At 45.8% G+C, this 27,374-nt stretch overlaps 1 protein-coding gene across 1 annotated transcript in view; it reads right to left on the bottom strand.

Moving 5' to 3' along the window:
• EPHX4 (epoxide hydrolase 4) overlaps positions 1-27,019 on the bottom strand; it is an 88,606-nt gene extending 61,587 nt beyond the window's left edge. The window contains exons 1-2 of the mRNA XM_077278394.1: positions 26,663-27,019; positions 14,010-14,095 (exon numbers count right to left, since the gene is read on the bottom strand). Of these exons, the coding sequence (XP_077134509.1) occupies positions 14,010-14,095; positions 26,663-26,896 (320 nt within the window). The 5' untranslated portion in view covers positions 26,897-27,019. The remainder of the gene's footprint in view (positions 1-14,009; positions 14,096-26,662) is intronic.
• Positions 27,020-27,374: the final 355 nt, after the last annotated feature.

Here is a 27,374-nt window from a genome sequence, read left to right on the forward strand (position 1 = left end):
GCTACATAACAGCGATCATCAGATCGCTACTATGCAGCAGAAAATCTGGTGTGCAGTGAGCGCCGACCACAGGGTGGCGCTCACAGCTACCGGCGATCAGTAACCATAGAGGTCTCAAGGACCTCTATGGTTACAATACTGAAGCATCGCCGACCCCCGATCATGTGACGGGGGTCGGCGATGACGTCATTTCCGGCCGCCCGGCCGGATGCCGTAGTTAAATGCCGCTGTCTGCGTTTGACAGCGGCATTTAACTAGTTAATAGGTGGGGGTGAATCGCGATTTCACCCGCCGCTATTACGGGCACTTGTCAGCTGTTCAAAACAGCTGACATGTAGCGGCTTTGATGCGGGCTCACCGCGGAGCCCTGCAGGGGAGCTGACCTCGGATGTACTATCCCGTCCGAGGTCAGTAAGGGGTTAAAGACCTTTCCCTTTTACATGGGCGCCCTGGCCCACAGTCTGGGTCGCCACCATGACATCCCTCTGTGAACGCCAGACCCGGTACCGAGTACCCCACGGCCCTGGCAGGCGACTCAGTTGCTTTTGGAACATTTTTTTTTCTTTCTACAATTAAAGCATTTTTTTATTGTAAAAGCTGATGTTTGTTGTATTATATATATATATATATATATATATATATATATATATATATATATATATATATATATATATATAATAAACACACATATATATTACACTGAGAATCTGTTTCTACTTTTTTACAATATTTACTAGTCCCACATGGGGATGTGGGCATACATTCCTTTGATCACATTGATGATACTCTGTTCAGCTTACGTAGTGTAGTGTGTGACTAACAGGAGCCTATCGGGCCTTGCCACCAGTGGAATATATAAGCCTGGGGATTATACATGCAAAAACAAAGTTGTAAGGTTCAGACAACCCCTTCTCAATTCCTATGTTTGCCCCTTGAAAAATAAGAAGACCTATACTCGTCTCTGATGCTGTTCCAGCGGTGTTGGCGCTCACTGTCCCGGGGATCACATGACATTGTTATGTCACGCGATCCTTGCGACCAATGAGCGCTGGTGTCACTTTCCCGCCTTTCATCAAATCACATACATCCGAAGGAAGTGAGAGCTTCTGCTCCGAGAACTCTCTGCGCTCAACTGATTGAGCTTTTTCCTGACTGGCTGTATCGCCGTCACGGTTTAACAGCTGTGCCTAGTTTTGCAACTCACTTTAATTCACATAAAGCTAAATTTACACTTGTGTTAGAGGCTCTGTCTTGAGATGTCATTGCAAGTTCTGCCATTTTCACGAGAAGAAAAAGCCCAGATTGCAGCAACTATTTTTGTCTGCTAACTTGAAGGACACCCTAAAAGAAACTAAAAAGATCCCATAATATTCTAGGTGTTCCACTTGGCGCCATTTCCTTCCAGAGTTACGTTCTTCTGTTGCAATAATATAATAGAAAAAAAAATAACCCCAAACGTTAATGTGAACCCAGCCTTACTGGAACTGAGCTGCAATGCGAGGAACAAATATGTTGCGCCTTGCATGGTAAACAATGAAGACAATGCTGAAGGTCTGATGCCCCTTCAGTCACCCTGAGTCGGACCCCAATAATGATATTGATTTCTCCAAAACGTACACCAACGATATTGTGGTGCCAGAAAAATTCTTGAATTACCAATTGTATGTTCTAGAGCAGTATTTCCCTGAGGCCGGAGACACACTGGTGCGAGAGACGGCCGAGTCTCGCTGGTTAAAAGCAAGCTGTGGCACCTGCATTCCGGAGCTGAGCGTGCAGCTGCATGTATTGCTATGGAGCCGCACGCTCCGCTCCGGAGTGCAGGTGCCACAGCTTGCTTTTAACCAGCGAGACTCGGCCGTCTCTCGCACCAGTGTGTCTCCGGCCTAACTCCACAGCTCCCAACAAGTCATGGTTTCAGGATTTCCTTAGCATTGCACCGGTGAGAGATCTTATGGCAATTTCTGGTGCGTTGTTACTAATTCCATCCCCTGTTCAATACTCAGGAGATACTGACGACGTGATCTGCGGGGGCCGTGAGGACTGGAGTTTGGGAAACACTGTTCTAGACATTATTACAGAACAGTGACACCCACACTTATTTCAACCAATTCAGGGGTGAAAGCTGAAATCATAAGACCCCATAGTAAAATAAACGAGTCTATGAATAGGTTTAAGCCTAAATGAGAACTTTAATCAAGTTTACATTTATTAAAATGTATGTCTACTATTCAGTGCTGATATTTTGGAGAACATTTAACCAGGGGGCTGTGTTTTGTCCCCCTAGTTATAGTGCCCCACGAGTGGGCGCTAATAATATAATAATAATCTCTTTATTTATCTGCATATGACATTTTCAACTAACTAACACTATGGGAGCAGTCCAGTTCCGTAAAATTTATTTTAGATGTGTTCCTTTTTTAATTTTTTTTATGCCAAGAACTCACAAATCCTTATATTTTAGAACAAGTCAAACTGTTAGCTTCATTCACATGTCAGTTTCTCACGTATGAGAAAAAGAACCAATTATTTTGATCAGGAATTTTATCAGAGTTTGATCAGAGGTTGGTCCAAGTGTCATCCGTTTTTCTCATACGTGGAGGAAAAAAAAAGTGTTTCCTACGTGACAGTCTTCAAAAATTGGACCCATAGACATTGCCGATTTTGATTTGACGCTCGGATGAAACTCAGACATGTCTCCGCCATTTTACACCAAAAATCTTGCAATGTGAATGACTCCCTTGACTATCAGAGGTATGAAAGTCATGGATATGGAGCGCCCCCACAACGCCGCAGGGCCGAGGGGTACCCGGAGCCGGGCCTCTGGGATCTCAGTCCTGGGGTTGTCACGGTGGCTAGACCCGGTCCGTGGCCCTGTCTGTCAGTGGGGGACGTCCGTTGCAAATAGGTGCTGTTAACGGTGGTGTAGCGGTGCAGTTGTGGGGTGCAGGTCGCGGTAAATAACGAGGACACCAGGTTGCAGTCTCTTTACCTCTTTACTGGAGATCTCTCGGTCCTCAGTCCGGAATCCGGTCCACCAGGCTGCGCAAGTCCGGCCGGTCCAATGGCACCTCCAGAGTTCTCCTCACAGGTGGAAATCAGTGCCTTCCTTCTTAGCGCTTTGTGTTGTAGTCCTTCCCTGCTGTGCTTACGGAAAGTACCCCACAACTGTTGTGTCTGTTTCTTAAGTTCCCTCACAACTCGATTAACTGATCTTCTGCTAATCTTCCGTCCCTTCCTGATGTTACAGTAAGAACGGCACCCGTTTGTCAGGTAGGCCTGGAGTTCTTCCGGGACCCTAGAGACGCCCCTCTCCCGCAATTGCCCCCCAAGACTTCATAGGTGATATGTGGTAGACAGCCCGCCTGAGACTGACTGTCCTGCCGCTGTTTGGAGTATGGCTTAAAGCTGTATATTATTCCACTCCCTCGGCGTTCCGGCCACCGGTAATGCGCCTCAGCAAGGTGCTGCCTCTTTCAACAAAACCCCTGCTGGTATTCTCCTTCTGCTTGATTTCGTTTCTCACTCAGCGCAATCTATCTCGCTTCTAATCCTTTCTTAGGGCACCGCCGCTATTCTGAGCAGGCACGGTCCCGTGACGTTCTCTCAATGCCAAGCCTCTGCCAGGATCCCACCCCTGGCAGAGACCCTTCTGTCTCTTCCTCCACAACACCCTCTCTCACTAGGTGTTGCTTCGTTCGATCCAGTCAGCTTTCTCTACTAACTTCCTGCCTGACCCCCAGTTTACCCACTATGGTGGGGAGTGGCCTAATGAATAGCACCCTTAGCTCCCCCCGGAGGCCCAGCTGTGAAACATATTGGTGTCTGTGATACCTGATTGGAGGAACTCCTTCAGTGCCATCGAACGCACCATGGCTCCCCTTAGTGGCGGAGCCACAGTACTGCAACGACCAGAACTCTGGGGCGCTGCACTCCCCCTGGTTAAACACAGTACTCCGGGACTGGGAAGAAAACAACAATACAGGTTAGCAAAAAGACATACAAATTTGTTGAGTGCAAAACAATAAGCATACTTGAACAGGCTTCCCTTTATGGGAGGTGAGGACACTTTAACGTTACAAAACATAATCAAATATCATAGCAACAGGCTACAATTAACTCTCATTACCCAACCGGGTATTCTACTAAGTGCAAATGCTGGGACAATAAATTAACATTGCCTTTAAGAAACATACACTCTTAGTTTATGAAAGGCCTTCCTATAATCACATTACAGGGCAAGGTAACTTCACATTCTCCTACTTTGAACCTGCAGGACCGCCTGTCCCTATGGCACCAGACCTACTGCCTCTCCTTTCTTTTACAGGACCGCCCCGTTCAGCCAGGGCCTACTGCCTTTCTCTACTATACATAGTATAGACATAACATTCCTTTCAATTTGAGAGCATGGAGCACACTCTGCTTGGCTCTTATAAGGACTCACTCACTAACCCCTACGGGTCTACTTTCTGTCCTTAGTAACGAACTAACTTTCTATGGGGACGCAGGGTTTACCTTCTATCCTCACCTTCGTTATTACTTCTTTACTTTCATTTAAACGGAACTCTACATCTACCCCTACGGGCTTTCTACATCTTTCTCTTCAAAGAACATTATCTAGGTTTCACATTTTAAACAAATTAAACACACATAACTTTTCCATGAAAAACAGTTACATTTCCTTCAAAGCATTATCTTGACATTACTGTTCTAAAACAGTATCACTTTCAAGTTCAATTCTAACCTCCCCTTTAAGAGGAGATCAAGTCTTTCTGAGGTAGCTCTTCTTCTCAGCCTACCAGTCCATGCAAAGGCTCCGGAATGGTATCTTCGCAAAATGTCTTTAAACAAAACCAGTAGGAAGGACCTTTAAGAAGGTGCAAACTATTTACAAGAAAGTTCAAATCATGCACAGTCCATGATTTCGCAGTTTGTGTAACTTTGTGCAAAACTTCAAGAACACAACAATAGTGACCCCGGGTCAACAAAGGGGTCACCTTTTTAAAGTTTACCCTGGACGGGTTTAGCAGCAACTTAAAGAACAAACAGTAACTATTTACATTTTCAGGTTTCCGAGGTTTACTCTTGCTCAGGTGGCCTTGGCCCCTGGCTCCCGGCTAATGTCGCACCAGTGTCACTGGTGGGTCTTCCCGGTGCAGTCAGACCGCTTGATGCCTGAACCTGAAGACGGATCCTAGCTGCCAGCTCAGTTGCTGCAATGACATGTGCAGTGGCAATGTTGGTAAGCTCTGCTACATTTGGTTCAATCACAGCTGAAGTAGTAGATGACACTCTCTCAGGTCCACGTCGGCGAACGTTACGGGCACACCCTTCCTGGGCACTCCGATGGCGGGTATCTCCTGACCGTACAGGCTTCAGACCCTGGTTCACGGCTGATGCAGTGGGGGTTTGTCCCATCTCTTTCCAGTCTTTCCATTGGGAAATCAGGCACTGCTTATATTGCTCCCAAGTGAGCACGGCAATGGCGTGACCTCTTCTCCAAACCCCATTCGGCTCAATCTGGGGGGCCTCCCACCGGAGAATCACTCCCTCCGAGCTCACATCTAGGAACTCTCCCATTGCGGTCGGTGGCGGGGATACCAGACCCTTCATTACTTCGAGGGATGATGCCACCATTCCCGCCATCAAGAGGCAGCTACTGTTGTGAAGGGGGTCGGTCGCGGGAGCGAGATCGAGCGGGGAGGCAGGGGTATCTTCCGTACCTACACCTGATGTGGTTCCACCGATGTCGATCTGATCCATTGACGAGAACGCTGGAGTCGGCCGCAGCCCGGACCGCAGCTCCTCCGATGCGGTCCTCGAACGCTGTTCCGCTCGCTGTGGTTCCTCCTCCGCTGACTCCGAGGCCAGGATTGGGGAACTCGGCCCCGCTATCTGTTCCAAGGGCTTCGGATCCGCCGGCTGTAGAGGACACGGGTCCACTTCCAGTGAACGAGGGTAAGCCGGGACTGTTCCTTCCTCGCTCAGGCACTTGCTGTTCATCATCGCTGCCTGATAGTCGGTGGCAGTGCATGCACCTAACTCCACCATTTCTCCGAGGTCGGGCTTCTCCATCTCCTGCTTCCCGCCGTCGCAAATCAGGAGGTTGTCTTCTGCTTTGGGGCAGGTCATCTCCTTGCAGCCCGAAGCGCAGAGGGCGGTATCCATTTCTCGCGCCATTCTGGTAGTCTCCTCCCATAGCACGCCCTCCTTCTTCTCCAAAGTAGCAATGGCGGCGGCTTTTGGCGGGAACTTCTATTGGTCAGTGGTAGCACACAGTGTCATGATCTCCATGGCCAGAGAACTAGCATAAGCCTCTATAGGAACAAGCTCTTGGAAGATGTAACTATACTGACCATGAACTAAACCTACCGCATCATCTAGAAGTAGCCAGGTAGCATGTCCTACTTTTTATCCCTATATGCCCAGCGCCGGCCGGAGAACTAAATAATGCTAGCAGAGGGAAATATAAGACCTGACTCACCTCTAGAGAAATGCCCCAAAAAAGGAGACAGAGGCCCCCCACATATATTGGCGGTGATTTTAGAAGAAATAACAAACGAAGCAGGAAAATAGTTTTAGCAAATTTGAGGTCCGCTTTCTAGATAGCAGAAGACAGAAAGCATACTTTCATGGTCAGTAGAAAACCCTAACAAAACACATCCAGAAATTACTTTAGGACTCTGGCATTAACTCATAATACCAGAGTGGCAATTCCTGATCAACAAGAGCTTTCCAGACACAGTAACGAAACTGCAGCTGTGAACTGGAACCAAAATACAAAAACAAAACATGGACGAATGTCCAACTTATCTAGTAGATGTCTGGGAGCAGGAACAAGCACAGAGAGGCTTCTGATAACATTGTTGACCGGCAAGCATCTAACAGAGAAGCCAGGTTATATAGCGACACCCAGATCTAATCAGAACAGGTGAACAGGGAAGATGATGTCACAAGTTCAATTCCACCAGTAGCCACCGGGGGAGCCCAGAATCCAAATTCACAACAGTACCCCCCCCCTCAAGGAGGGGGCACCGAACCCTCACCAGAACCACCAGGGCGATCAGGATGGGCCCTATGAAAGGCACGAACCAGATCAGAGGCATGAACATCAGATGCAGTGACCCAAGAATTATCCTCCTGGCCATATCCCTTCCACTTGACCAGATACTGGAGTCTCCGTCTGGAAACACGGGAGTCTAGGATTTTTTCCACAACGTACTCCAACTCACCCTCAACCAACACCGGAGCAGGAGGCTCAACGGAAGGCACAACCGGTGCCTCATACCTGCGCAATAACGACCGATGAAAAACGTTATGAATAGAAAAGGATGCAGGGAGGTCCAAACGGAAGGAAACAGGGTTAAGAATCTCCAATATTTTATACGGACCGATGAACCGAGGCTTAAACTTAGGAGATGAGACCCTCATAGGGACAAAACGAGAAGACAACCACACCAAATCTCCAACACAAAGCCGAGGACCAACACGACGGTGACGGTTGGCAAAAAGCTGAGTCTTCTCCTGGGACAACTTTAAATTGTCCATCACCTGCCCCCAGATATGATGCAATCTCTCCACCACCGCATCCACTCCAGGACAATCCGAGGATTCCATCTGACCGGAGGAAAATCGAGGATGGAACCCCGAATTACAGAAAAACGGGGAAACCAAGGTGGCAGAGCTGGCCCGATTATTGAGGGCGAACTCCGCCAATGGCAAAAAAGCAACCCAATCATCCTGGTCAGCAGACACAAAACACCTCAGATATGTCTCCAGGGTCTGATTAGTCCGCTCGGTCTGGCCATTAGTCTGAGGGTGAAAAGCAGACGAAAAAGACAAATCTATGCCCATCCTAGCACAAAATGCCCGCCAAAATCTAGACACAAATTGGGTTCCTCTGTCAGAAACGATATTCTCAGGAATACCATGCAAACGAACAACATTTTGAAAAAACAGGGGCACCAACTCGGAAGAAGAAGGCAATTTGGGCAGGGGAACCAAATGAACCATCTTAGAAAAACGGTCACACACCACCCAGATGACAGACATCTTCTGAGAAACAGGCAGATCTGAAATAAAATCCATCGAGATGTGTGTCCAAGGCCTCTTAGGAATAGGCAAGGGCAACAATAATCCACTAGCCCGAGAACAACAAGGCTTGGCCCGAGCACAAACGTCACAAGACTGCACAAAGCCTCGCACATCTCGTGACAGGGAAGGCCACCAGAAGGATCTTGCCACCAAATCCCTGGTACCAAAAATTCCAGGATGACCTGCCAACGCAGAAGAATGCACCTCAGAGATGACTTTACTGGTCCAATCATCAGGAACAAACAGCCTATCAGGCGGACAACGATCCGGTCTATCCGCCTGAAACTCCTGCAAGGCCCGCCGCAGGTCTGGAGAAACGGCTGACAAGATAACTCCCTCCTTAAGAATACCTGTGGGGTCAGAGTTGCCAGGTGAATCAGGCTCAAAACTCCTAGAAAGGGCATCCGCCTTAACATTCTTAGAACCTGGTAGGTACGATACCACAAAATTAAACCGAGAAAAAAATAATGACCAGCGCGCCTGTCTAGGATTCAGGCGCCTGGCGGTCTCAAGATAGATCAAATTTTTGTGGTCAGTCAATACCACCACCTGATGTCTGGCCCCCTCGAGCCAATGGCGCCACTCCTCAAACGCCCACTTCATGGCCAAAAGCTCCCGATTCCCAACATCATAATTCCGCTCAGCGGGCGAAAATTTACGGGAAAAGAAGGCACAAGGCCTCATCACGGCGCAGTCAGAACTTTTCTGCGACAACACTGCCCCAGCTCCGATCTCAGAAGCGTCGACCTCAACCTGAAAAGGAAGAGTCACATCAGGCTGACGCAACACAGGGGCAGAAGAAAAACAGCGCTTAAGCTCCTGAAAGGCCTCCACAGCATCAGGGGACCAATTAGCAACATCAGCACCCTGTCTAGTCAAATCGGTCAATGGCTTAACGACATCCGAAAAACCAGCAATAAATCGACGATAAAAGTTGGCAAAGCCCAAAAATTTCTGAAGACTTTTAAGAGAAGAGGGCTGCGTCCAATCACAAATAGCTTGAACCTTGACAGGATCCATCTCAATGGAAGAGGGAGAAAAAATATATCCCAAAAAGGAAATTCTCTGAACCCCAAAAACGCACTTAGAACCCTTGACACACAGAGAATTAGACCGCAAAACCTGAAAAACCCTCTTAACTTGCCGGACATGAGAGTCCCAGTCATCCGAAAAAATCAGAATATCATCCAGATACACTATCATAAATTTATCCAAAAAATCGCGGAAAATATCATGCATAAAGGACTGGAAGACTGAAGGGGCATTAGAAAGACCAAAAGGCATCACCAAATACTCAAAGTGGCCCTCGGGCGTATTAAATGCGGTTTTCCACTCATCCCCCTGCCTGATCCGCACCAAATTATACGCCCCACGGAGATCAATCTTAGAGAACCACTTGGCCCCCTTTATGCGAGCAAACAAATCAGTTAGCAACGGCAATGGGTATTGATATTTAACCGTGATTTTATTCAAAAGCCGATAATCAATACATGGTCTCAAAGAGCCGTCTTTTTTTGACACAAAGAAAAAACCGGCTCCTAAGGGAGATGACGATGGACGAATATGTCCCTTTTCCAAGGACTCCTTTATATATTCTCGCATAGCAGTATGTTCAGGCACAGACAGATTAAATAAACGACCCTTTGGGTATTTACTACCCGGGATTAAATCTATGGCACAATCGCACTCACGGTGCGGAGGTAGTGAACCCAGCTTGGGTTCTTCAAAGACGTCACGATAATCAGACAGGAACTCAGGGATTTCAGAGGGAATAGATGATGAAATGGACACCAAAGGTACGTCCCCATGAGTCCCCTTACATCCCCAGCTCAACACAGACATAGCTCTCCAGTCAAGGACTGGGTTGTGAGACTGCAGCCATGGCAATCCCAGCACCAAATCATCATGTAGATTATACAGCACCAGAAAACGAATAGTCTCCTGGTGATCCGGATTAATACACATAGTCACTTGTGTCCAGTATTGTGGTTTATTATTAGCCAATGGGGTGGAGTCAATCCCCTTCAGAGGAATAAGAGTTTCCAAAGGCTCTAAATCATACCCACAACGATTGGCAAAGGACCAATCCATAAGACTCAAAGCGGCGCCAGAGTCGATATAGGCGTCAGTAGTAATAGATGACAAAGAGCAAATCAGGGTCACAGACAAAATAAATTTAGACTGTAAAGTGCCAATGGAAACGGATTTATCAAGCTTTTTAGTGCGCTTAGAGCATGCTGATATAACATGAGTAGAATCCCCACAATAGAAACACAACCCATTTTTCCGTCTAAAATTCTGCCGCTCGCTTCTGGACAGAATTCTATCACACTGCATGCTTTCTGGCGTCTTCCCAGTGGACACCGCCAGATGGTGCACTGGTTTGCGCTCCCGCAGACGCCTATCGATCTGAATGGCCATTGTCATGGACTCATTCAGACCCGCAGGCACAGGGAACCCCACCATAACATCCTTAATGGCATCAGAGAGACCCTCTCTGAAAGTAGCCGCCAAGGCACACTCATTCCACTGAGTAAGCACAGACCATTTACGGAATCTTTGGCAGTAAATTTCAGCTTCATCTTGCCCCTGCGATAGGGACATCAAAGTTTTTTCTGCCTGAAGTTCCAAATGAGGTTCCTCATACAGCAAGCCCAAGGCCAAAAAAAACGCATCCACATTGCGCAACGCAGGATCCCCTGGTGCCAATGCAAAAGCCCAGTCTTGAGGGTCGCCGCGGAGCAAGGAAATCACAATCCCAACCTGCTGTGCAGGGTCTCCAGCAGAACGAGATTTCAGGGACAAAAATAGCTTACAATTATTTCTAAAATTCTGAAAGCTAGATCTATTCCCTGAGAAGAATTCCGGCAAAGGAATTATCGGCTCAGATACCGGAGCATGAATAATAAAATCTTGCAAATTTTGTACTTTCGTGGTGAGATTATTCAAACCTGCAGTTACACTCTGAAGATCCATTATTAACAGGTGAACACAAAGCCATTCAAAGATTATAAGGAGAGAGAAAAAAAAGAAAGACTGCAGCATAGACAGACTGGCAAGTGATCCAATTAAGAGCACAGAGAGAAAAAAAAAAAAAAAAAAAAACTCTCAGCAGACTTCTTATTTCTCTCCTTTCTCAGCCAAGGATTTTAACCCTTTAGTGGGCCGGTCAAACTGTCATGATCTCCATGGCCAGAGAACTAGCATAAGCCTCTATAGGAACAAGCTCTTGGAAGATGTAACTATACTGACCATGAACTAAACCTACCGCATCATCTAGAAGTAGCCAGGTAGCATGTCCTACTTTTTATCCCTATATGCCCAGCGCCGGCCGGAGAACTAAATAATGCTAGCAGAGGGAAATATAAGACCTGACTCACCTCTAGAGAAATGCCCCAAAAAAGGAGACAGAGGCCCCCCACATATATTGGCGGTGATTTTAGAAGAAATAACAAACGAAGCAGGAAAATAGTTTTAGCAAATTTGAGGTCCGCTTTCTAGATAGCAGAAGACAGAAAGCATACTTTCATGGTCAGTAGAAAACCCTAACAAAACACATCCAGAAATTACTTTAGGACTCTGGCATTAACTCATAATACCAGAGTGGCAATTCCTGATCAACAAGAGCTTTCCAGACACAGTAACGAAACTGCAGCTGTGAACTGGAACCAAAATACAAAAACAAAACATGGACGAATGTCCAACTTATCTAGTAGATGTCTGGGAGCAGGAACAAGCACAGAGAGGCTTCTGATAACATTGTTGACCGGCAAGCATCTAACAGAGAAGCCAGGTTATATAGCGACACCCAGATCTAATCAGAACAGGTGAACAGGGAAGATGATGTCACAAGTTCAATTCCACCAGTAGCCACCGGGGGAGCCCAGAATCCAAATTCACAACAACACAGTCTCTCAATAAAGCTACAGTTCATGCACAACAAATCACAGTCTCTAGGCACACATGACCTGATTCTTCAGGCTTAAGTAGATCCTGTTCGTGACGCCAAGTTTTGGAGCACCCCCACACCGCCGCAGGGCCGAGGGGTACCCGGAGCCGGGCCTCTGGGATCTCAGTCCTGGGGTTGTCACGGTGGCTAGACCCGGTCCGTGGCCCTGTCTGTCAGTGGGGGACGTCCGTTGCAAATAGGTGCTGTTAACGGTGGTGTAGCGGTGCAGTTGTGGGGTGCAGGTCGCGGTAAATAACGAGGACACCAGGTTGCAGTCTCTTTACCTCTTTACTGGAGATCTCTCGGTCCTCAGTCCGGAATCCGGTCCACCAGGCTGCGCAAGTCCGGCCGGTCCAATGGCACCTCCAGAGTTCTCCTCACAGGTGGAAATCAGTGCCTTCCTTCTTAGCGCTTTGTGTTGTAGTCCTTCCCTGCTGTGCTTACGGAAAGTACCCCACAACTGTTGTGTCTGTTTCTTAAGTTCCCTCACAACTCGATTAACTGATCTTCTGCTAATCTTCCGTCCCTTCCTGATGTTACAGTAAGAACGGCACCCGTTTGTCAGGTAGGCCTGGAGTTCTTCCGGGACCCTAGAGACGCCCCTCTCCCGCAATTGCCCCCCAAGACTTCATAGGTGATATGTGGTAGACAGCCCGCCTGAGACTGACTGTCCTGCCGCTGTTTGGAGTATGGCTTAAAGCTGTATATTATTCCACTCCCTCGGCGTTCCGGCCACCGGTAATGCGCCTCAGCAAGGTGCTGCCTCTTTCAACAAAACCCCTGCTGGTATTCTCCTTCTGCTTGATTTCGTTTCTCACTCAGCGCAATCTATCTCGCTTCTAATCCTTTCTTAGGGCACCGCCGCTATTCTGAGCAGGCACGGTCCCGTGACGTTCTCTCAATGCCAAGCCTCTGCCAGGATCCCACCCCTGGCAGAGACCCTTCTGTCTCTTCCTCCACAACACCCTCTCTCACTAGGTGTTGCTTCGTTCGATCCAGTCAGCTTTCTCTACTAACTTCCTGCCTGACCCCCAGTTTACCCACTATGGTGGGGAGTGGCCTAATGAATAGCACCCTTAGCTCCCCCCGGAGGCCCAGCTGTGAAACATATTGGTGTCTGTGATACCTGATTGGAGGAACTCCTTCAGTGCCATCGAACGCACCATGGCTCCCCTTAGTGGCGGAGCCACAGTACTGCAACGACCAGAACTCTGGGGCGCTGCAGATAGACTCGTTCAAGATGTGTGAATGAGGCCTTATGCAGCATTTATTCTTTGAATTAACAGCACCTTTTGCGTTTCAGTAGTTAAAAATTTCAGTTTAGTAGTGATAAATATCTACTTTTATTTATGAAGGTGCCATGTGATCCACTTCTTGCCCTATGCTCAAACCAGCCTTCTGATTGACAGCCGATGCATAGACACAGGAGGGGGCTGGCTCAGGTATTGAAGCCAGCAGTTACCCAGCCCCTTCGCACAGCACTGATCACATCCCGACACTGGAAACATTTTCCTGTTTTGGGGGCTGAAATTAGCACAGACAGACCAGCCAGGAATTGAAAATCACAGCAACTTTGGAAATAATTTTGTATTTGAAAGATCTTTATATTAAGAAAATATCTACAAGTATTTTTACTACAAACAGAAAACCTGTTCAAATATCTATATATATAATTGTCTAAGGGTTTTTCTGTCTGTCTGTCTGTCTGTCTGTCCTGGAAATCCCGCGTCTCTGATTGGTCGAGGCCGCCAGGCCTCGACCAATCAGGGACGGGCACAGCATGGCGACGATGATGTCATAAAGGTTGCCTCCACCAATCAGCGACGGGCACAGTCTGCCGCGAATTCTGAAATCATCATTGTCCATATACTACGGGGACATGCATATTCTAGAATACCCGATGCGTTAGAATCGGGCCACAGTCTAGTTTGTAAATATTCTCTATACGTCACAATGAAGAAGTATTTACCAGAACTCTGGAAATCCATGTAGAAGTAACATGAGGGGTTTCCCTCGTTCTCCGGCAGCAACATAGTGGAATCGCAATCCAGAATCCTGCAGATTAATTATACAGATGTTAGTCACGACGAAGGAAGGCGAAAAACGGATTATAACTATCACGTGCAATATGTAATCATTAAAAGTAGAAAAAAACTAAGTAAGAACTAAAGCTGCAGGCATATGGCTATATTAAGGCTCAGGGAAGGGGATATAGTCTTAGAGCCTGGGATGAGATCTGACCTTTTCCTTGGCATTATACATACACTCTGCTCACATCTGCGCTCTGCAGCAGATTCGGAAAAAAGTACAGGATGACATTTTTGTACAGTAAAGCGCTAGTCTCCATGATGGAAATCCAACAATCCCATCATGGTCAAACTTGACCTTGTCTATGAAAGGGTTATCTAATAATAATAATAATAATAATAATAATAATAATAATAATAATCTTTATTTATATAGCGCCAACATATTCCGCAGCGCTTTACAGTTTAACAGTTTCAAACACAACAGTCATAGGTAACAATATTAACAATACAGTAATAAAGCAGAATAAAACAAAATAAGATGAAATAAGAGGACCCTGCCCGTGAGAGCTTACAATCTACAATGAGGTGGGGAGATACAAAGTACAGGAGCTTATTTACAATGATGTATTTCCAATGATGGTCCAGCCATCTTCAGGGGGTGGGGGGTAGATGGAGATAGCGAATGGGCTACACACACACAAACATAAAATGACTGATTAGGGAACGTGATAGGCCGCTCTGAACAAATGAGTTCTGAGCAAGCGCCTAAAACTATGCAAATTGTGGATGGTCCTAATATCTTGGGGTAGAGCATTCCAGAGGATTGGCGCAGCACGGGAGAAGTCTTGGAGTCGGGAGTGTGAGGTACGGATTAGTGCAGAGGTTAGTCGAAAGTCGTTTGCAGAGCGCAGCGGTCGGCTAGGCCGATAGACAGAAATGAGGGAGGAGATGTAAGGGGGTGCTGCACTGTGCAGAGCTTTGTGGGTGAGAACAATTGAATTGTATCCTGTAATGAATGGGCAGCCAGTGTAATGACTGGCGAAGAGCGGACACGTCCGAGTAACGATTAGCCAGATGGACGACCCTGGCTGCTGCATTAAGGATGGACTGGAGAGGGGAAAGTCGCGTGAGGGGGAGGCCAATTAATAGAGCATTACAGTCTAATGAAAACAATACCTGGCAATATGTCCCAATGTGTTATATCAAAGAGATTGAGACCCTCTGTATGAGCCGGAACGCGGAGCCGTCCATGAATGAGCTAAATAGCTGCCATATAATAAAGCAAATGTCTGGCTGGCCACAGCTTACCCTGGCAAAATCAGATGAGAGGGATGGTCTTTGATAATAATTATTTTATTTATATAGCGCCAACATATTCTGCAGCGCTTTACAATTAAGCGGTGACATATACAGACAATAAATTCGATACAAGGTAAGACATTGTGAGTGATGTCCCTGCTCGCAAGCTACAATCTACACGGAAATAGGGGGAACACAATAGCTGAGAAGTGCTTGTTATTTCAGGTCCAGCAATTGTAATAAATAGGGAAAAATTGCGCCATATTCCGATACCCGTAGCGTCTCCATTTTTCATGATCTGGGGTCGGTTGAGGGCTTATTTTGTGTGTGCCGAGCTGGTGTTTTTAATGATGCCATTTTTGTTCAGATACGTTCTTTTGATCGCCCGTTATTGCATTTTAATGCAATGTCGCGGCGACCAAAAAAAGTAATTCTGTCGTTTTGAATTTTTTTCTCGCTACGCTGTTTAGCGATCAGGTTAATGCATTTTTTTATTGATAGATTGGGCGATTCTGAACGCGGCGATACCAAATATGTGTAGGTTTGATTTTTTTTTTATTGATTTATTTTGAATGGGGCGAAAGGGGGGTGATTTAAACTTTATATATTTTTTTTTTCACATTTTTTTAACTTTTTTTTTTTAACTTTTGCCATGCTTCAATAGCCTCCATTGGAGGCTAGAAGCTGGCACAACACGATCGGCTCTGCTGCATGGGAGCGATCATCCGATCAGATATGTAGCTTAACAGGATTGCTATGAGCGCCGACCACAGGGTGGTGCTCACAGCTAGCCGGGATCAGTAACCATAGAGGTCTCAAGGACCTCTATGGTTACTATACAGAAGCATCACTGACCCCCGATCATGTGACAGGGGTCAGCGATGCGCTCATTTCCGGGGCCGCCCGGCCAGAAGCGTTGGTTAAATGCCACTGTCAGCGTTTGACAGCGGCATTTCACTAGTTAATAGGCGCGGGCGGATCGCGATTCTGCCTGCGCCTATTGCGGGCACATGTCAGCTGTTCAAAACAGAGCCCGCATCAAAGCGGGAGTTCTGACCTCGGACGTACTATCCCGTCCGAGGTCAGAAAGGGGTTAAGCGCAATTATCAGGTGCAGTTATCGTGTGCATGGAGGGTGTGGAGACAGATGAATAGGAGAGAGCAGATTGTGAATAATATTTAGAAAGAGGGAACAGAGGAGAGTTAGTGAGTTTAGGTGACAGAGTTGATTAAAGAGATGTCTTTAAAGCACACTTAAAAATGTGTAGGCTAGGTAACAATCGTCTAAAGGTACCTTCACACTGAACAACTTAACAACGATAACGACAGCGATCCGTGACGTTGCAGCGTCCTGGATAGTGATATCGTTGTGTTTGACACGCAGCAGCGATCAGGATCCTGCTGTGACATCGCTGGTCGGAGCTAGAAGGCCAGCACCTTATTTCGTCGCTGGATCTCCCGCAGACATCGCTGAGTCGGGGTGTGTGACACCGATTCAGCGATGTCTTCTCTGGTAAGCAGGGTAAATATCGGGTTACTAAGTGCAGGGCCGCGCTTAGTAACCCGATATTTACCCTGGTTACCAGTGTAAATGTAAAAAAAAAAAAAACTACATACTTACATTCCGGTGTCTGTCGGGTCCCCCGGCGTCCGCTTCCCTGCACTGTGTCAGCGCCGGCCGGCCGTAAAGCAGAGCACAGAGGTGACGTCACCGCTCTGCTTTACGGCCGGCGCTTACACAGTGCAGGGAAGCAGAACGCCTGGGGACCCCACAGACACCGGAATGTAAGTATGTAGTGTTTGTTTTTTTTACATTTACACTGGTAACCAGGGTAAACATCGGGTTACTAAGCGCGGCCCTGCGCTTAGTAACCCGATGTTTACCCTGGTTACCCGGGGACTTCTGCATCGTTGGTCGCTGGAGAGCTGTCTGTATGACAGCTCTCCAGCGACCACACAGCGACGCTGCAGCGATCGGCATCGTTGTCTAGATCGCTGCAGTGTCGCTAAATGTGACGGTACCTTAAGTTAGTGCATTCCAGAGAACTGGTGTATCACAGGAGAAGTCTTGGAGATGGAGGTGTGATGTTCAGATTGTGGAAGATGTTAATCTTAAGTCATTTTCAGAACTGAGGGCACGTGTAGGGCGATAGACAGAGATGAGGGAGGAGATATAAGGCGGTGCAGAACTGCGGAGGGCTTTGTAAGTGCGAGATATGAGTTATATTGTACTCACTAGCGAATGGGTAGCCAGTGTAATGACTGGCACAAGTGGAGGCATCGGTGAAGCGGCTGGACAGAAATATGACCCTGGCTGCCGCATTCAGGACAGATTGGAGAGGAGAAAGTTTGGTAAGAGGGAGACCGATCAATAGAGAGCTGCAGTAGTTCAGATGACAATAAATAAGAGCCACAGTAAGGGTTCATGTATATAATAACAAACTTGGCACTCAGTATGTGAAAAAAATAAAGTTCCTTTTATTGTGCATCCAGACACAAAAATGTAGAAATTGAACGTTTTCGGTCCGTCATAGGACCTTCATCAGAACATTCTTTAACAGGAACTGGATGTGAAGGAACGCCTGGAATAAGCAAAAGAGCGTCTGTTTTGGTTAAGCCCGTTGCAAATGGTATACGCAGGATCCTGCTGGGCACTGCAAATGAGAAGAAGCGCATCAGTCTGAGCCTCGGCAAGTGTTTGCAAATGGAGTGCGCTGTGTGCCCAAGTCCGTGGTGCAGGGATACCATCATGCATGGTTCTCCTGCATGACGCCATTTTTTTTTAAATCTGTTTAAACTTTTTTTTTTTTTTTTTTTTTTTTAACTTTTTATTTTAGTCCCTCTTAGGCAAGGGAGCTCTGTGTGACTGCAGATTTCTGAATCCCCCAAGTGCAGGCACTGTGCGCTGTGGGAATTCACCGGTTTGTGAGCGGGGACTGCTGCGGTTTGCATACTTCCAACCAGAGCCCACTGCTCCTGCACCATCTGGCCATGCCCTTATTCTGCCGGCTTCTGTTGCTTTATTTTACACCCCGTTATGGAGGGGCAGGGCAGGGAGCCAGACATCTTGGCTGTACAGAACCCAGAAATTCCTGGTGGCAGTGCTAACCACTGAGCCACCATAATGCCTGTGCATCTAATCACAAGCACTATAATATTTCATTATATTAAATAATTTTCCCCAAAGAGTATTTACTTTATTAATGATCTTCACTTCTCATGTAACATCGGAACATTTTTCAGCAATAATCTACAGTCATTACTTTTTAATATTGTCCTGCCCCAAAACGGAACTGATTAATTTATCTCCTATCTTGGAAATGATCCTATAAAATTTATAGGAGGATGATAAATAGATAAATTAATTTATTTTATCATATTAAAATGTAGGTCAGATCCCAATTGTGATTCCCTTGGAGTGGGAAGTGTTAGAAGCCTCCAGGCTAAAGTGCTGTGCTTTGAAGTAGAAAGTACGTGAGGAAGAAGTGTACATGTGACCTGCATACTAACGGCAATCAGACACGCTCCATTGGGGGTGAAGAGCATGCACTATTAGTAATACACATTATTTTCCTTATTAATGGTTATACAGCTAAGCTTTAGGCCAGAAAAATAATTGTCAGGAGCACAATGATGTTTTGTCAGATACCATACATGTTAAAAATACACCAAATCTCTATATTTTAGATCCTGTCATGTCCCAAGATTTGGAAATCATAGAGTATTGTACTATAATTGTCTTTTTGGAATACTGCTATGCAATCAGGTTTGCCTTTTTAAGTTTGTCCTTTCTCTCTCCCTGTAGTCCAGCTCTGATGTAAGTAACTCCTCCCTTCTGAATTAGCTGGGTAGAAAGGCAAAATGAGCAAGTGTAAGTACACAGTGCTATATAATATGATGACTACAATATATTAAGAGGATAAAAACTGTGATGGCAGGAGGAGGAGGAGTGCTTCTATAATCTGTAGGTGTGCCCATTTTGCTACCAGGGATTTCACAATCTGAGCTCTTAAAACCTGCAGTTGATGGATATCTCTTTTGATATGTTGTTTTATAAACTAATTTCGGAGGGTCATTGTGGTCATTGTATGCTTGATAAACCCCCATGGGATAATATAATACATTGTATTTCATGCTGATGTTAATGAAAGAGGAGGTTTGGATTTTGGCACGATTGACTTTTCTGCCCTCTGCCATAAAGGAAGATGGCACGACGAAGGGCCAGATGTTGTAAACCTGTGGCAATGGGACTGAATATGAATTCTGAATTCCCTGATTAACAGGCCTATTCAGCGTCGGACTGGAGAACCTTGGGCCCACCAGAGAAAATCATTCTTGGGGCCCACTATGTAGCTACATATAAATAAATACAAGACCACCAATTGAGTGGTAAAACACGCTAATATCAGGGTATAATATAAGGTAACCATGTCTTAATTATGTAGCAGGGCTTGGGGTAACCCCCTCAAAAAATATAATGTAGCCCCCCCCTCATAGAATATAATGTAGCCTCCCACAGAATATAATGCAGCCCCCCATAGAATATAATGAAGCTCCCTCATAGAATATAATGTAGCCTCCCTCATGGAATATAATGCAGCCCCCCTCATAGGGTATAATACAGCACCCCACAAAATATAATGCAACCCCCCATAGAATATAATGTAGCTCCCTCATATGGCATAATGCAGCCCCTCACATATAATATAATGCAGCCCCTCCACAGAATATAATCTAGCCCCTCAGAGTATAATGCAACCCCCTCATAAGGCAGTCCCCCATAGAATATACTGTAGCCCCCTCATAGGGCATAATGCAGCTCCCCTCATATAGTATGATGCAGCCACCTGAGGGAATAATGCAGCCCCCCCACATATAATATAATGTAGCCCCCTCAGAGTTTAATGCTAACCCCTCATAAGGCAGCCCCCCATAGAATATACAGTAGCCCCTCATAGGGCATAATGCAGCTCCCCTCATATAGTATGATGTAGCCCCCTCAGAGAATAATGCAGCCCCCACAGAATTATAATGTAGCCCCTTCATAGGGTATAATGCAGCCCCCCTGAAAGGGTATAATGCAGCCCCCTCCACCATCACCATTATTCTCCCCCTCCACCATTGTACTCATTGCCACCTCCATCATTGCCTCCTCCCCCACCACCATTGTCCTTTCCACCACTACCATCTTTGTCCTTTACACCACAACCATCATTGCTTTCTTGCCCACCACCATCATTGCTTCTCCCACCACCATCATCACTGCCTCCCCCACCACCACCATAATCATTGCCTCCCCCACCACCATCATCATCATTGCCCCCACCACCATCATCATTGCCTCCAGCACCATAATCATCATTGCTTCCCCCACCACCATCATCATCGCCCCCACAATCATCATCATTGCCCCACCACCATCATCACCTATAGCACCATCATCAGCATTGCTTCCCCCACCACCATCATCATTGCCTCCCCCCACACACAACTGCACACACAGAGGCAGGGACACACACGCAGGCAGGCAGAGACGCACATACAGACACACACACAGCCGCACACACGCAGGCACACACACAGCACACACACAGCTGCACACATGCAGGCAGAGACGCACACACAGCCGCACGCACGCAGGCACACACATGCACGCACACACACACAGCACCCACTCACCTCTCCGCACGTTCCCAGCAGCCACAGCACATCTCGGCAACTTTCTCTCTGACACAGCCGCGCTGAATGATGATGTCACCCAGCCGCGCTGAGTCAGACAGGAAGTGCTGGGCAGGAAGGAGGATGGCATGGATCCGCTCTGGTCCCAAGCTGCAGGGATCGCAATCAAGGATCACCACCCTTTAGGGGCCCACCTCCGGGGCCCTACATTCAGCAGCGGCGGGTAGTGTTAGCCTCAGCCTGCGGCTAACGCTGCCCACCATTAAAGTGAAATGGTATTCATGCCTCTCCACGCCCATGGGGGCGTGGGGAAGCGTGAATATTAATTTCTCTTTAGCAGCTCAGACAGGCTCCTGTCCAGCTGCTGCTCCCTGGCACCAGGAGGGCCCCCCTTGATTCAGGGGCCCCATAAAAGCTGGGTGTGCCGCTATTAGGGACACTCCACTGGCTGGGGGGGCCCTTGAGCAGTGGGGGCCCTAGGCAGCTGCTGGCCAATATGCCAGCAGGTGTCAGTGCCTGGGCCCACCGGAGAATCCTCTGGTTCTCCGGTGGGCCAGTCCGACCCTGGGCCTATTCCAATACTTTTATCTAAATAATGCATGCAATGATTAATTGTAACAATGGAAATGATTATGTTCAGCCCTAATGATGCAGTGAAAATCCACAACCAGTATGTTCAATGTGCCTTACACCGAATCATTGTTCACAAATCATTAGACTGAAAAATACTTGTTGTGGTTACACGGTTATGATTAGGGATCAATCTTAAAAAAAAAAGCTCAGCTATTGTTTATAATGATTAGAGACATTTTAGTTAATACAAATTTTTTTTTTTTTTTTATGGGTGGGCTCACTATTGGTTGTACTTTAAGAAAAATCCTAACAGCTACATAGGTAAAAAAAAAGAACTTTTGTGCTTCATACGTAAACATTTGTGCAAAGCCATCACTTTATGGGCTGCAGGGCTAGAAGTTGCACCTGGGCTATGACCCCGCAGTGGCCCTGTGGCCCCTCTTCCACAGAGGAGAGACACAGTTTGATGAACCTGTTAGGCTATGTTCACATGCAATGTTTTTTTATGTGTTTTTTTTGTGTGGCTTTTTCAGTTGCTTTTTTTGAGGTGCAGAATACATGTGTGATTTGTCTATAGTAAATGTGTAATAAAGTCAGTTTTGGTCACCAAAAACACAGCAAGAAAAGCTGCAAAAATGCAGCAAAACCCGCGTGCTACTTTTTTTGCAGCGTTTTTGAATTTTCTCATTAAGTTGACATTTAAGTTGACATGCAGCAGATTTAAAAAACGCTGCAGTTCTCACATTCATTCATGAAAAAAACCAAGCATCTGCATGAGGTTTCTGAAATGTCACAGCTTTTGCTAGTACTGCAAAATATAGCTTCTTATTTGCATAAAAATGCTGCAAAAACACTGTGTGTGTGTGTGAACATAGCTTTATAGAGTTTACATCAGGGTCCAAAAACCTCAGGTTTCACTTCTCAAAGGAATTATAACACTATTAGGGTATGTGTCCACGTTCAGGAAACGCTGTGTTTTTGACGCAGCGTTGAGCCGCAGTGTCAAAAACGCAGCGTCCAGATGTTACAGTATAGTGGAGGGGATTTCATGAAATCCCGTTTCCACTATGCAGTAAAGACGCATGCGGCAGACCCGCGAAAACGCACATGCGGTGCGTCTTTTAAGAAAGCAGCATGTCCTTACATTGCAGAAAAAACGCAAGGACAACGCAGGATACCTGCAAGTGACCTCAGGTACAGATTTGGTCAGGATTTTACCTCCATAAAATTCTGACCAAATCCTGAGGCAATCCTGAACGTGGACACATTCCCTTAGTTTCTGACATTTGAGAACACACTATAATAAAAAAAATTGAACTAAAAAAGCAATTATACTAATTATATATATATATATATATATATATATATATATATATATATATATATATATATACATATGCAAAATTATACATACTATGTATGTATAATTAGTAGAAAAACAAAGCTCTGTCATAAAAAAAATGACCGGCACTACCTAACTGAATAAAGCAAGTGTGAACAGGTGCAAGTTTCTATCACTGCATAATATCCAAACAAATAGTAACAAAAGAATACAGCAGCCTCTGTATATGCTAAAATGTATGCAAATATGAAATATCTGGAAATCAAAGTGAACCTGTTGACTCTGAAAGCAGAGAGGGAAAAATTAATCAAATAGATTAAATAATCATGTAATGCTACTTGATCTCATCACCATTCTTCCCCTTATCTGTGATGCTGGACTGAAGGACACTTGTTAAATCTAAAAATAGGTTTCATGCCTCTGTATAAAAAGACTCAGAGACAGAGAGACGGAATGAGACAGCCAGAGATTCTGCCAAGACATATACATCTAAAGACAGGAGAGCAGCCACTATCATGGCACCATCACAAGGGACACAGATCTATCATTCTACAGGAAAAAAACCTAGGGGTTTTTCGTCCCGCTTGGAAGACTACAGATCTGCTCCATTGACCATTACTGAACCATGGATACGTTTGGGGAAAGCCAGGATTGGGACCCACTGGTTGCCTGGCTCCATAGGGATGTTTGGAGAAGCCAAGTTGTGACTCTCAGGTCAACTGACCTTGTACCTGAATGGACTGTCATCTCCCTACGCCCTACGCTTGTCATTACCGCCTCTCTGTGTGTGTGCCACAGGTGGGGTAGGCGACCCTGGGAGCTCTGAAGTAACAGCTGTCATTATCCAGGCGAGTCAGCGGAAGGGTGAGACTCTAATGTGCACCATCTTGGGGTATTTTGCTGGGACTGTTCTACTTGTTATCTGCTTGTTTTATGGTTCAATAAAGCATTGCAACACTGTTTTGCCCTCATCCTGTGTTGTCTGAGTAGCGTTACGCCAGCGTTAAAGGGAGAGCGGGGATTCAGTGGGACGATCCTTGATCCATACAGTTCCAGCTAGTGGACTCGGGGCACCTGCCGACCCCCTGTGTCTCCACAGAGGCCATAGAGCTGTATGCACTGGGCGAAGCCCACTGTGCTTGCAAGCTTCTTTGCATAAAAATTACCCGAAGGATTTCTATAAAATGGAAACACGGACTTATGAAACAAATGGACGCCTTCAACATTACAGGGATTATTTGTAGATGACATTGGTTTGGGAGTCGAAAAACTGTCTGACAGTATCCCTTTAAACTGCATTACTGCTACAGAGAATGCACTCCTAAAATGAGGGTACTTAGTGCAAAAATTGGTCATTTGTGTGTGCCCACCAGCCATGATGAGGTGATACAACGCTCTGCTATATTCTTTTGTCATAAAAAATAAGAATTGTTTAATGTCCACGTGCATAGCATTGCTAGAAAATTCTTATTAATTAAGGTCATAGTTATAGGGGTTTATTTTCGCCAGGATTATTTGGATGCCTTTACCAGAGTAAAGTACTACGTGCAACAACATGTCCTTTCCAAAGGAGTGAACAAAGACCTGGAGAAGAGCTTGTCATGTAGGGCACTAGCCTTGTTGAACCCTTTTAGCCTTTCACTATAGTTAACAAAAGTTACATGATGCATTTTCTGGCTTTTTGATTGCTAAGAAGAGGTCGTTTAGAAACTAATAGGGGTATAGTTCACTTACAAAAACCCCAATATATGGCAATTCAGAGATTATTTAGTGTGTTCACTTGTACCATGTAGTTTGGGATTGATATGCCATTAAATAGATGGATTGATCTTATTGCGGTCTTAGGGTTTTCTAACCATAAGCTTTACTTAAAAGGGAATTCCATGCTCCATTAATCCGCACTGCTTTGAAACTATATCTTTGCAACGTTATGAATCAATATCATCATAATTCCATAATACCTTTACACCACATAGCACCTATCAGCCCAGAAAGGACATGGAAGCAGGTCATTGAACTTTCCTAGAGAACAAAACATAACAATGGACATTTTGATTTCCCATAATTTGGTCTAATGCCCAACATACGCTCAATACTTGGGGCTGAATCTAAATGCCAGCTGTGACTTTCTATCTCCGTTGGCAGGAGAACTACTATTAGCCTCTATCTCCATCCTGATGTACCAAGGATGGAGAGAACACACAAGCTTATTACGCTAAATGATTTCTGTGTGAACAAAAGGCTGTTTTGTAACTCACCGGTAACCTTGAAAAAATTAGATGAATTTATCAAATGGTACTATATAAAGCCATATCACCCCCTTGTAATAATAGTGGTCAAGTGCTTAATCATTTCATGGGTGCTGCATTCCACTTGTCATGCAAATTGAATGGATAATTACTATTAAGGTGCAGTAATTGCCTCAATGAAAAGGCTAGCTTCGTGTTTACACTCAACTTGGCAGCATGAATTGTTATTCCACAAACGTGGCACCGAACACACGCTGAAAGAAAGGTGACCTGCAAAACGGCTACGTGCTCGGAGGATGGAGAAATATAGCACATAGTACAAAGGAAGCAGGGAAGACAGCGGAACACTATGGGTAGATGGTCTATGGCATTCAGCAGACGAGTCCGGCCCTAAAGGGTTAATCCATCAATATCTGCTGTGGTTGTCATCTAGTATTACTCAACCTAAATAAATCATTTTATATAGAGAACTGATCACCATCTCAAAATTACACAGCCATAGACTGTATGGAAATGTACACATGGTCTATGGCAGCAAGATGCAGAACATCCCCACAGGATGACTGAGCAGCCTTTGTTATACCTAGGGATGACTACAGAACACTAAGTAACCAGCGCCGAGAAGTGTACAGTATATAGACTGACTTGTGAGGCACCAGCAGCGCCTCTTATGTAGTGAACTGCAAACACCAAATGTGTCACACAGCTCAGAATGTATGAATGATTTATGGGCAGTCAGTAATAAAGCCTATGCAATTAATAATAATAATAATAATAATAAGTACAGTATAATGAGTAGACGCATGCATATACATTTCACAGTCAACCCATTGTTTGCTTATATAAGTATCTGTTCAGTCTGGTTACATAATACACAGACATGTAGCATTTATCTTTATTTGTGTCTGTTTGTAAATATGTATCAATTCTGTAAACACAGAGTCAACAGCAGAGGGGTCGGGTGCAGCCACTATGTCATTCCAGGGGTTTCTAGGAACATTTAACCTCCATCACCACCGCACACAACATTATGGATGTGTCAGTGTCTTATTGATACATTTCATGCTCCTTTATCGACAGCTCTGCAGAATAATAATACTCCACAATGACTGATACACTGTACCGAGGGCTGCAGCAGTTGTAGAAGGAATTGGGGGCATGCTGAATACAAGTTTGAAGTTACTCCAAGGTTCCCAATGGACAAGGTGTGGAATTAGAATTAGGGGTACAGTCACGGGCGTAACTACAACAGGTGCAGGGGTTGCAATCGCACCCGGGCCCTGGATACTAGGGGGCCCCTAAAAGTCAATTTGGCCTATAGAAAAAGACTATTGCTATTAAAGATTTAAAATATTTGGGGGCCCCGTTGAAGCTTTCGCCTCGGGGTCCATGAGTTTCAAGTTACACCACTGGGTACAGTACAGTATTGGGGGGGACATAGAAAGAATTACCTTGATCCGGACATAGCAGTGTGTGCCCAGGAAGGGGTCATTGAGGCAGCCTGGGGTGACCTCCCTGGGGATCTTCTGGAAGGTCCTCCTTGGCCTGATGAGGATGCTGCAGAAAAGTTTGATGAGCGCAGTGCAGGCGCAGAGCAGGCAGTAGGAGTAGACCAGAGTCCAGAAAGCCGCAGCGCGCAGGCAGCTAGGCAGGCAGAGCATGCTGTCCATGCTGTGCCCAGGCATCAAGCTGGAGAGAGGACACCCTCAAGTGGCAAGGAGAGCTGTGCGGGAAGTCATGGAAACAAGGGGAAGAAAAGCAGGAGGAGGAGGAGGAGAAGGAGGAGAGGGGAGTGCCTGGATCTCAGTGCAATGAGGGATGCTGCTGATGCTGCCTTTTAAAGGGGACGATGATAAAGAGACAACCTTGACTGCATCTGCTGATATCATTTCTTAAAGGGGCACTAAATCTAAAGTGTAAAGGGTGAGGAAATAAAAGATCTGCTAGTGACACTCCTATATCTGCATGTAAATGATGCAGGGGGCTCTCAGAACAGAAGCTACAGCAGATAAAGCTGTCCTTTTTTTGGAGGGGTGAAAGAGAGAGGGAAGTATTATTTATTCATTCCTTTGATATAAAAACTTATGACAGCAGCCACATTTTCAGGGCTATGCAGGAAGGGGCACAGACTGAAAAGGACCCCAGTGCAAGAACAATATAGGA

Source organism: Ranitomeya variabilis, chromosome 8 (assembly GCF_051348905.1).
Source record: "Ranitomeya variabilis isolate aRanVar5 chromosome 8, aRanVar5.hap1, whole genome shotgun sequence".
NCBI classification, from domain to species: Eukaryota; Metazoa; Chordata; class Amphibia; order Anura; family Dendrobatidae; genus Ranitomeya; species Ranitomeya variabilis.